The sequence below is a fragment of the Rhipicephalus sanguineus genome, unplaced genomic scaffold (assembly GCF_013339695.2).
Source record: "Rhipicephalus sanguineus isolate Rsan-2018 unplaced genomic scaffold, BIME_Rsan_1.4 Seq989, whole genome shotgun sequence".
Lineage (NCBI taxonomy): Eukaryota > Metazoa > Arthropoda > Arachnida > Ixodida > Ixodidae > Rhipicephalus > Rhipicephalus sanguineus.
In genome coordinates this window covers 73,879-85,325 of record NW_023616435.1, presented here as the reverse complement: position 1 = coordinate 85,325, position 11,447 = coordinate 73,879, and the positions used below count along the sequence as shown (strand labels likewise).

At 47.5% G+C, this 11,447-nt stretch overlaps 1 protein-coding gene across 1 annotated transcript in view; it reads left to right on the top strand.

Annotated features, from left to right (window-relative positions):
* The window catches only part of LOC119378806 (protein MTSS 2), a gene marked incomplete at its 3' end in the record, with an annotated part of 70,015 nt that continues 58,568 nt past the window's right edge, over positions 1-11,447 (top strand). The window contains 1 exon segment of the mRNA XM_049411825.1: positions 1-366. Within this exon segment, the coding sequence (XP_049267782.1) occupies positions 289-366 (78 nt within the window).

Below are 11,447 nucleotides of genomic sequence, written 5' to 3'. Positions count from 1 at the left end.
GGTCCCTGTGCGGTCCCTCGGAGTTTAGCTTCGGTTTCGTCCAATGTTTTGCTGAGCCCACTTCGCGAAGTTCTAAGTGCAGTGCTTCAACGGCAAGTGACATTCATATTAGCGAGCACGATGTCCGGTCGTCGGGGCTCGGTGACGGACAGTGGACACCGAGCGTCCATCCAGCCAGTCTTGGAACCAACGCCGCCATTGGCCAAGCGACGCTTCGTGCACGGAGGATTGCAGTAGCATTTTCCTACACCCAGTGTTCGCGCTGCTGTGTGCTGCCGTTCATCAACGATGGAAGTCGAGACGCACGTCGATAAAGACTGCAGCGCGCTTGGCAGCTTATTTCAATACATCGTCAATGACCTGAAGGTGAGCGAATGTTTCTAAGCATACAAGCGATGCATGCTGCAGCGCATCCAGCCTGCGCTTCGGCAATACTCAATATTTGTAGTGTTATATGTGCTGGTACTTGATAGGACTGATACTTTGTACCTAACGGTCCGGCGCAGTGCCTGCGTATGTCTGTAAACGACGAATTTCTGTGCAATGATTTATTGCGGAACACGTCGTTGCTTCTCAGACTGTTCGTCTCCATGCGTCCAAAATGTTTTGAACGTATGCGCGGACCGGTGCACAGTACACCGTTGGGGCATTTTGCACCACACACTACAAATTGACTCGATGCTGTGCTTGTGTGACATTGTAACACACTGTAAACAAGCTACTCCGAACAAGCAGTCGTAAAGGTTTTATCAGCGTTGCTCGCTAGAATCGTCACTTTTTGATCGGTAGCCTACTAATCTGCCTACTGTGTGCTGTTTTATGAGAAGGCGCTTGTAAATTTTGATTTATCATTTGCTAGATAGCCCAGGATTGTTTTCGTTGCTACTGTGCGATTTAAAAGAGAAAAGAAAACGATAACGACTGACCAGCAAGTGTGTGTACAATTACTTTCGCTGTACGTTGGCCTTGACGTCAGAAATGTAGTTTAGGTAGTGGCTAGTTTAAACATTTTTTAACGTTTCATGCTACCACAATAACTGGTTTCGATGCACTGTGTTGTGTGTACGCATAGCCGTAGAGAATGTAAAACTTTAGTTCTGGTTACATAAAGAAAAGGCATGTGACGAGAGAACTGGATGATGTAGCAATTAGCAGCGTCTCTGTGTATTCGTGTAAGCGAAGTGAAATAACGCAAAGTTGGCGTTCATCGTCATCAGTGTCATTACAACCGTCATGAATTGAAGTGTGTGTGCTTGTACGAGCAGTACTGTTGTTGCTTGTGCTCCCTAGTGATGTTGTAACTATACCCGGTTTAAAAACGTGCGAATAACTTTATCTTAGACCTCTTAAACTTCGGATCACAGAAGTTATTGCGTATGCTTTAAGTTCTGTGATTTCAAGTTGCTGTGTTGATAACAGAGAAGTTCATGCATGGTCCCGTGTACTGTTTTTCGAGACGCCTACCTTTTATGGGCTGTAGTATCATGATTTCAATTAAACCGTAAAAGGGGCGCATGTGGGCGTGTGCCTGCAAGGCTGTCTGAGGTGTTGTCTCATTACGCAATGTGCCGTGGTCTGAATGAGATGAGGCCACCTCGCTTTCTGAGCAGGTGTCGAGGAGGATGCCGCCGTCCGCCCAAGTGTGGACCATGACGGCAGCTGTGAACTGTTATGCACCGTGAAAAATAAGTCGATCAAAGCTGTATACGATAACAGTGAATAAATGACGGTGTTATCTTAACTCTGTGTGGTAATACGAATCACTCGCACTTGCCGGCGTTTTGATCGTGCCGCCGAAATGTATACTGGGAGATATATGTTTTAGCTCCAAGAATTTGTGGCTGGAGGTATTTCAACTTCTTAAAGCATCAAATCAGGTACATTCGCTGTGAAAACGTGTTTGAGAGCCCGCGCGAGGGTTTACTGTCAAGCTAGTTTGTACTACAGTGTCGACCACATCTAAGGCGAACACCTCCTTATTATTCAACCGCTAGAACTAGAACGCTTATTCAACTTCACGAGGGAAAAGTTCGCTATGTGGAGCCCAATCATGATGTCGATAAACAATAATTTTCCAAATTATGTATTAACCTCAGCTTTTATGAGATCTGAATACTATTGAGGTGTTCACCTTAGATGTGGCGACCCTGTACGTACATACATCCGAAAGAAGCGCTCTTTGTCTTGTACCGTGTTTCGGGCTATTTTCTTTTGTGTATCTGCTACATAAACAGTAGAGGAATTTCTTGAAGGTGCTGGGGCGTATCTGCTTGATGTGTCAGAATTATTGCGTTGTAATTAGCAAATATTTATTGCTTTAATGTTCCAAGGCAACTCACAGCTGATGAAGTTTAGGTAGTGGGGACGGGAGGTACTGTAACCCACGGCCTTATACGCAGCTGTAACTTTATTGCATCCGTGACGAATTATAATGGATAGTGGATTGTGCAACACAGCCGAGGCACAAGGGACCAGTCCACAATCCAGTATGCTGTAACAACCCGCCCAATCTTCAACCATAGCAAGTGTTTTGAACTATTAAATAGTTATTCTTGGAAAGGATGTCTGACCTTCATGGCGTTGTGAGTACTGAGGCAGCATAAAAAAATATATATATATCTGCGCTACTTGGGCCAAACTAGTCCATTCACATGAAACTGCAAACAGAAAAGGAAAAAAAAAAATGCTGTTATCAGGACTTGTTTTCATCGCGAGATGTGTGTGTAACAGCTGGTCGTTAATTTAACGCAATGTTTATCTGTGTATGCCGTAAACTGGCGTGTTCATTCCTTCGAGTTCCTTCCATTAGTCTTCAGTCAAGGTAGATTGTGCGGAGTTTAAAAAAAAAAATGTTCTTGGACACGGGTGAGTTAGTATTGCAGACGGCTTAAAGGCACGATTTTATCAGTTTTTGATAATAAATGCATGCATTGCTTGTTGCTGCTGTTGGCATTTGCGCAACATTTCAGTATTGCCGACATTGCTCAGCGCATGGACGAACACACAGATCGCCCGATAGACTGTGCGCCCGCAAGGCCCAGCTATATAGCCCAGCTGATGGTTGGCTGCACGCGCTTATCCGAACGCATGCACTCCTGCCACCGTGGATCTGTGACGATTTTACGTAATACAGTGGCCGCCGCCACCTTGTGCTGTTAAACGAATGTTTTCTTGTTTTTGTATCTCGTGGCGTAAATTTTTAAGGTCAGGAAACGTGGAATGCACCAACCCAGCCGTTTTTATATGTGTACGTCCATCGTAGCACTGTTCGTTTAGCTGTGCAAGATACACAACGGCAAGGTTAACAGCCCATAACCGAAACCCATCCGTAAAATAGTCTCTACAGTGGTTACGGTGCTCGGCTGCTGACCCGAATGACGCGGGTTCGATCCCGGCCGCGTCGGACGTATTTTCCATACAGGCGAAAACGCTAGAGGCCCTTTTAAACAAACCCAGGTGGTCAAAATTCAGGAGTCCTACATCTGCGGCGTGCCTCATAATCATATCGTGGTTTTGGCACGTAAAACCCCACAAAATAATTATCCTGCCACCGTGGGCAAGACTTGCTCGTTCTTGATATGTGCGGACAGACTTGGTCGCGCAGTGACGGAATTCGCATTGCAAATAACAGTGGAGTCGCTCGAGGCGTTGCGCGGCGGATATCTGTCGAGGCCAGAAACCTGAAATGCATGTGCTTTCGCATTGAGGCAATACCGCTATTCCGTTTGCGAAGTCACGACGAACTAGCGAACGTACAGTACAGCTACGCCGATAAGCGCTCCGGCAGCGCAGTTGTTGCAGCTTGCGATCAACGCTGCACGTGTTTCCCCATCACGCAGCGGTTAGCGGCGGCTACAGTTGTGATAAGCATACATGCAATGTTTAGATGGGACTTTGTTTTAATAACCCGTCCTGAGTGTGGCTCTTTATTGTGGGCCCCTGAAGCTGCACGGCGGTATGCGGTCAAAATGGGTCGCGGCAGACCATTTCGGGAGCCCATTGGGAACCGGAATGGGCTGCTGCGAGAACCGGCGCACCAGTCATTGTGCTGCCGGCGAGACTCCTCCAATGGAGAGCAGACACCGCTCTTGCTTCCGGCCAGCGATCAGTGTGCGTCTCGCCGCGTCATGACCTTCTCGCGAGACGACCCTGTTGTCGCAGTGTTGTGCTTGTCCGTGGCCGTCCGCATTGCGGCGGGTTTTGCTCGCGGGTCGAACTGGCCGATCGGAGGGAAAGAATAATTATATATATATATATATATATATACACACGGCAATTCTCCGATAATTATCCACGTGAAACGTTCACACTATCATGACAAACGGTACTACAGATGCGTCCAGCGACGACAGCACACTCGGACGTCGTTTCGACCTTGGAAAATTATGACTTTATGGTTATTATGCACGGTCAGAAATCAGCAAGCTGCGGCCACTGCTTTTGCGTTTCCTGTGCCCTGACGCATACTCAGCATAATCACTGAGGGTTATTTGTTGCCCCTTGATTTGCTCGCTGTGGTAGCTTAGTCGGCTGTGGCGTTGCGCTGCGAGGCTCGAGGGCGCGGGTTCGATACCGGGTCGCTGCGGCCGTGTTTCTATGAGGATGAAATGCAAAAAACGTCTGTGTACTGAGGTTAAGATGCGCGTTGAGGAGTCCGAGGAAGTCGCGATTAATCCTGGGTCCCCCACCTCGGCGTGTCTGCTAATCACACCGTGGTTTTGGCACGTCAAACCCCAGAATTGTTTTTTTTTCCTTAGCATTTTTTAGTCTGATTCAACGCTGAGAGATGTGTGTCGTATTTCTTGGAACTTATACGCCAGGCTCGCAGCAATTTTTTGATGCGCTAAGAGCATTTTTTGCCTCGGTCAGTTCGCGGTGTGGTAATCTGCAATAGTGTCTTGTGTTCTTTGTCCTTGTGCATGGGCTGTAGATATAAAGTTTGCTGTGTTTCCCTGTTTCCGGCGTAGTATGTGCTAATGGTTTACTAATCGACTGTGCTATTAGTGTGCACTTTCTGTAGCGCGCGTTAAGCATCGCTGCAGAAAGTGCAGCGTACAACAATATTAGCTAGTGCAGCTCTTGGCACTTTGGTGCCGGCACATTAGCGAGAGCAGCTAAACGCATCCAACTTCAGTTTCGCAAGGCGCATGCGGCATGTGCGTATTGCTTGCCTTAAAAGTAATCGTTTACGAAAGAAGCAAAGCAATATTTTTTTGGAAATCCTTCGCGTAGCCACCTCTTGTAATAGCCGCACGCAGGAGCAGTCGCGGCATACGAGCTTGCACGTACCCTGGTGTTTAAGATTCGTTGGAGGTATACTGTGCATTTATTATCACTCTAAGGCCAAGAGACAGGTTCACCGTGTCCTTCACGATGCTATTTCTATTGGTGTACTTGCGGTTTTGTACGTTTACTTTTTGAAGACGTAATAAATTGCTTCCCGCCGCACTGCGACCGCTGTGCTTGTTAATTAACGTTAGTTTTTCTCGGTGGCAATTCGACGCGAATTTTCTATTATTTATGGCAGTATACAGGACCAAGTATAGACTCTGCGTTGTCCGCTCGGGGTCTGTCTCTCTTTGTAGAGTGCATTCACAGGACGAGCGCGCAGTTTCGTGCTTCGCGCCTAGACGCGGTCCCGATGTAGGGAGAGGAGAAGGCGGGGGGGGGGGGGCACCGCCGCGCATCCGCCTTTACGGGGATCATCTGGCTGGTTTACTTCCCGTTCGTGGGATCATTTGCGAGGTCGCTATGAGTGGGAAAAGAAGAATAAGAAAGAAAAAGCTGTCGTAATGTACATACGGCGTCTCGACACGGCCGTGTGGCTACGCGCTAAAATTCTTATATGCGCTTTAAGGGTGTGCGAAGGAAAGCCAGCATTATCTCCAAATGGTTACCTTGCAGCTGCGTTGCTTACGGCAGTCAACGGTTGATTGCTGAGCAATACCTCTCGGTTGCCATAGCGATATTGTATCGCAATGGTTGTTGCGAGCGTCTCACCAGCGTGTAAAACGTTTCACCAGCGCATTTGGGTCGGACATCGTTCGTGTGTTTATATTCTCCCTACAATCCGTTTTTAAAATGGCTATAAGCCCACTTTATTCGCATCGTTGCGCTTCGTCTATTTGGCTGTTTCGTGACGTCCGAGCCAGATTGAATGCCGCACCGCAAGGTACTCTAACAAGGCGTTGTATTTATCGCTCTTCAATACGGCGGGCTGTTGTCCAACCTTGCCGGTCGCGCGAAAGGTATATCCACCTTCGCAAGTTTTGGCGAGTTGGTAGTATATTAATACATAGCGGTGTTTTGTACAGCGCATGAACACTCCATGTATGATTTTTAATATGAAAGCAGAGACTAATCAAATCGCTCAAAACATTAGAACCCGGCCATGCTGGTAATCGCGCTCTAGCCGTGAAAGTGCGATAAAAGGGGTGCTTATATGCAGCTGTCACCGAGCTGACAAGTTTATTCTGCTTCTGTTAACTCCCGTGTTAACTAGGACCTATGGACGATTTTACGTAAGACACATGGGCGCCGCCACCTTGGGCTGTCACACGAATGTTTTCTTATATTTGTATATCGCGACATGGATTGATAAGGTCAGGAAACGCCGAATGCACCAACCCGACCGTTTCATGCGTATGCGTCTACCAGCGCTGTATGGCGGCACCGAAACCCGTCCGTAAAATATGTCTTGCGAACACCGCGTATTGATCAAGAAGGGAGGCTCCTCCACAACAGTGGCAGTGAACGCCGAGATGCCGTTTTATTTCGGTGCTCACGCAGGCGGTCGTTGCGTTTGCCAGTCTGACCAACATCTCTTTTTCCCGCGCTCTTTGTTTCCCTTGTACCTTTTCTTTTCTCTCAAAAGAACCGTTTGTGCTGCGCAAAACACGGCCATTTGGTCGGCAAATTAACAGCGCCTTTTAATCGCCCTGTGGGCGTCTACGGACGAGCGGTGTGATTACACTTGCATAGCATGTCATGGTATATCCAATATTCGCTGCCTGCAACTAATTGTGGGCGCTGCAATTTTGTAATAGAAACCGGTCAGCGTGTAAGCCATCTGCGCGCCATAAGAATGAATTCTGAGACATGGGTGACGCCAGTTCCTAGATGTCGTGTATCTTTCGCTGAATAGGAAACGCACATTGCTGTTAATTTAGTTTAGTTTCACCATATTGATTGCCATACATATCTCCGCAAGTTTTGGAGCCTGTATCTCGAAACAGGCTAACATCCAAATCCCTTCAAAAGTGAGCATGTCTTTGAGGCCCACAATAGCAGTTCGGTGCCACAATAGCAACGTCGTTCGTTAAATAATGACAAAGTCGTTTATATAATTATCATACATGTACGATCATGCCAGCAGCAGCCGAGAATTCTTTATAATATGTCGAAAAACAATACATCTTTGCCTCCACAGCAGCGTCTTTAAAAAAAAAGTTTTCTGGAAGTACGTAGTATTATACAGTAGGTTCACTCCACCGGGTCTGCGGTGCCTGGCTCCACGCACCGCAGCATGAGCTGAAAGAACGTCAGGGCGCCAGTAAAGTGTACGTCGTGCATGCGAATAAGGTTCTCGATTCTTGCTCGGTAGGTCGGGAAATACCTGCAATAATGCCATAATGCGCATTGCCAGGTCGGTTGGTCAGTTTTTTTTTTTTTCTTCCTCGAGAAGCAGTGTGGGAACTGTGGCATGCGAACAACGCGAAAATGAAAGAAAGACAAACAAAAGCAGGCATGTTGTGCTTGTGTCGCCACCTTCTCGGTCCGCTCACAACGTGGACCTAGCTCTTCTTTCGTCGAGGCTCACGCCTCGTGATGCAGTGTTGAACTTCATCCTTCTGTGTGTATATTTTACTTCGAGACGGCTGCCGCGTTGGGTAGCGCGTACGCGGCATCACATGGCGCAGGCATCCGGCGGAGGTCCTCTCAACTTTCGCTGCCGGAGCCCACCGTCTTTGTTTTCTCGCTGTGCTCCTAACCATATGCGTGCGCAGGGTTCTGCAGTGACGAAGAACTGAGGAGGGGGGGGCTGCCCCCCTCCCCCTCTTTGTGCGTCCCACGCTCCTTACCGACACATTTCGTCGCACTCTCGCGCGTCGTAAATGCCTAAACACTCAGTTTTTTTTGTTCATCAATTTCGGTTGTGTTGGCAGCTAGCGACATCCTGAGTGGATGTCATCCTGAGTGGATAAAAATTGGAAGCCTGTACATATTAGCAGAACTTTCGAGCACACGAAAGCGTTGTTAAGCCTCCTTACATATGTAGGGAAGCGTTTGGGAGAACATTCACAATGGGCCCCTGGGATCGGCCACGATGCGCCCCTGGTACTCCGCGGGTGAGGTATGACATCGCCGCGTCACGGCTCCTTGCACGCTGGTATTTACTGTCATTTTTACCTAAAATACAACCTGCCTCTCGAATTTGTTATTCCCTGCATGCGCAGATCCAAGGTGGGGGGGGGGGGGGTATCGATATATCCGGATGTCTTGAAGTTTGTTCGCCCATGCAGGGCCAGCGTAGCAGTTGGCAAACTAGTGGAGGCCTTCTTCGTTGCTGTTACTGTGTCGTTAGAACGCTCACTAGGACGCAAATGAATTGATTAAAATTATTGTTGATCGTAAACATCTCATCAAACACCGTCACAATTTGAATGCAGAGATCGGTGAGCTATTCGAACGATCGCTGTCGCGGTGTCGTGGACGTGGGAGGTTCGCAAATGGACGCCACACTCGCGTGCGCGCATTTATACTATACTGTTTTGCAAATAACGCGTTGAAGAGCCCGTGTCGAAGAAATTCCGGTGTCGGCGTCGTTGGTTGTGAGCGAAATATCGCGATGGATACAAATAATAAATGATCATGGGTCCGAGTCGGAATCGAACCCAGGCTTTCTGCACGGCAAGCAGGTGTTCGCAGAGCCACGCCAGTGCTCCATATTTTAGAATGACTGCCAGTTGGGCGTGTCGGTGTACGTTCATGATGGCAAAGCGCTAGTGCGAGCGGAAAGAGCACGGGACAAGACGCTTGTCTTGTGTTCTTGTAAAGTATCCGTTCTCAGTTGCGCTTCACCATCACACTTTAAACTGTCTCGAAAAAAAAAAAAAAGAAACAAACACCGATATAGGCGCTATGTAGTGGGATGAGTCTCGTTAGCACATGTAATATTGCGTGGCAAAAGCGTAGATTCGGACCACCGTCGCACCACGTGAATTGCGCTCAAGGATGATTCATAATCACCTTCAGCAACGGCATCGGCGGAGTGTGCAGCTGCGTAGGTGCGCGTGTTGCCTTACAGATTCGCTGTGCAGTGGTGGTCCAACTGTGCTATTTGCGCCGTTTGAGCCATTTTGCTACAATCCTATTTCTCTGCGCCTTGCTACGCCCATTGAAGTGCAGCTTGCGGCGATAGTGCTCCCACGCTCACTATTCCGCCTGGTTACACGGCAGTGGAGCGCTTCTGGCCCGAAATATTCCTCGTCTGGCACCAAACACCAACAGCCTTTCCATATTGCCGCGGAACCCACTCCCCTTTTCACCGATGCGCTTTTTCTTTTTGTATTCGGCCTACGTATCAGCGCCGCCACATGTGTGTTTGACCTCCGTTGTTGACAGTTTGGAATTTTCACTGGTAGCTCATCTCTCTTCATCAGGAACTGGCGATAATTTACGTAGGCAATTGTGTTCTCTTTTATTGCTAATCACTCTGCGTATCGTAATGTAGCCACGTAGGCCATGCTGCTGCTGCTTGAGGCACCGCATATTCTAAATGACTGTTTCATGCAAATGAAGATTCGAACGCAGAAGTTTTTGATATTTCGGAAAAAAAAATTAAGAAATAACGTATGTCAGTTGCACTACGCAAGGGTCTTCGCGATGCAAATTGTAACGCTAAGCCTAAATGCCCGTGTATGTTGTAGAAAAATACAAAAGTAAAGAAAAGGAGCAGGACGTCCTCAACAAAAACACGTGAAGAAGCCCTGGAGGGGAGTGGGGTCCGAAAGACTAAAACCGCAAGTGAGGAGGAAATCCTCTCCCCAATTCCGACGGAGCCCCGCCACGGTGGTCTAGTGGTTATGGCGCTCGACTGCTGACCCGAAGGTCGCGGGATCGAATCCCGGCCGCGGCGGCTGCATTTTTGATGGAGGCGAAAATGTTTGAGGCCCGTGTAGTTAGATTTAGGTGCACGTTAAAGACCCCGAGGTGGTCGAAATTTCCGGAGCCCTCCACTATACGGTGTCTCTCATAATCATATCGTGGGTTTGGGACGTTAAACCGCAGATATTATTATTATTATTATTATTATTATTATTATTATTAGTATTATTATTATTATTATTATTATTAATTCCGACGGAGGGCCGGCGCGGCTCGAAACGGGGGCAGATGCGATCAAAAGGCTGAGCAAAGGAGACGTTTTTTGTATTTGATCTTGTGAATATACTGAGGTGTTTCCTTGTTACGTAAAGCTTTTCTCGTGTGACTTTCTGACGAGTGTCCGTTGACAAAGTGTAATGAACAGAATTTACGACATATGTATTGCGCTGAAGCGTTCCGATACTCTTAGTGGTCGCTATACATGGTATAGACGTTCAATGCTATCGCGTACCGTTGCTCCCGCGCTAGCAGTACGTGTTGTGCAATTATTTACGTGCCTAATATTTAATTATTATCGAATACAATGTTGCATCAGCCACAGAAAGTTGGGGCGATGCATTGAAAGTATTGTGGGTGCAGATAATCGTCAACAAAATGTTCTCGTTCTCAGCGACTTTTCTTTCCTTTTTTCAATGGATCAGCGGCGGTTTCCTTTGTTAAGTTACTTTTCTGTTTGCAATTACGTTTTGACACCTGTCACTCGCGGACACCTGATGGGCTGTGCTCGCTTTGTCACTAATGAAGGAAAGATTACTTTTAAGGGCTCGTTTTTCTTTGTTAGACACAATATTAATGAGAACTAACAGACAGTAATGCCAAGGAAAGTATAGGGGATGTTATTTTAATAATTGGAATATAAATGTGAAGAAAGTAAAGTGGACGAAAAGATAACTCCGCCGGCAGGGACCGAACCTGCGACCTTCGATAACGTCCGATGCTCTACACTGAGCTACGGCGGCGGCCATCCCCCCGTCCACTTTATGGGGTCAGCCATGGCGGCGAGTGTGGAACCCTTGTAGTGCGGTGAAGCCAGCATATGACATTCTCTCATTTGAAGAGCTTGATTGATGGCTGCTCTCTGACTGTTGGTCTTGTTCCCTTGTTTGCATTACAGCAGTATGTATATTTCGCGCACTAATAAGAAATGCACACACACACAAAAAAATTGACTGTACTGCTCAATGTGATCCCAAACTCCATTTTATCTGCTCCATGCCGGCTCCAATATGCAGCTTTATTTAAAGCTCCAAAGCTCCAAAACAGCCTTTTTCCTGCTCCGA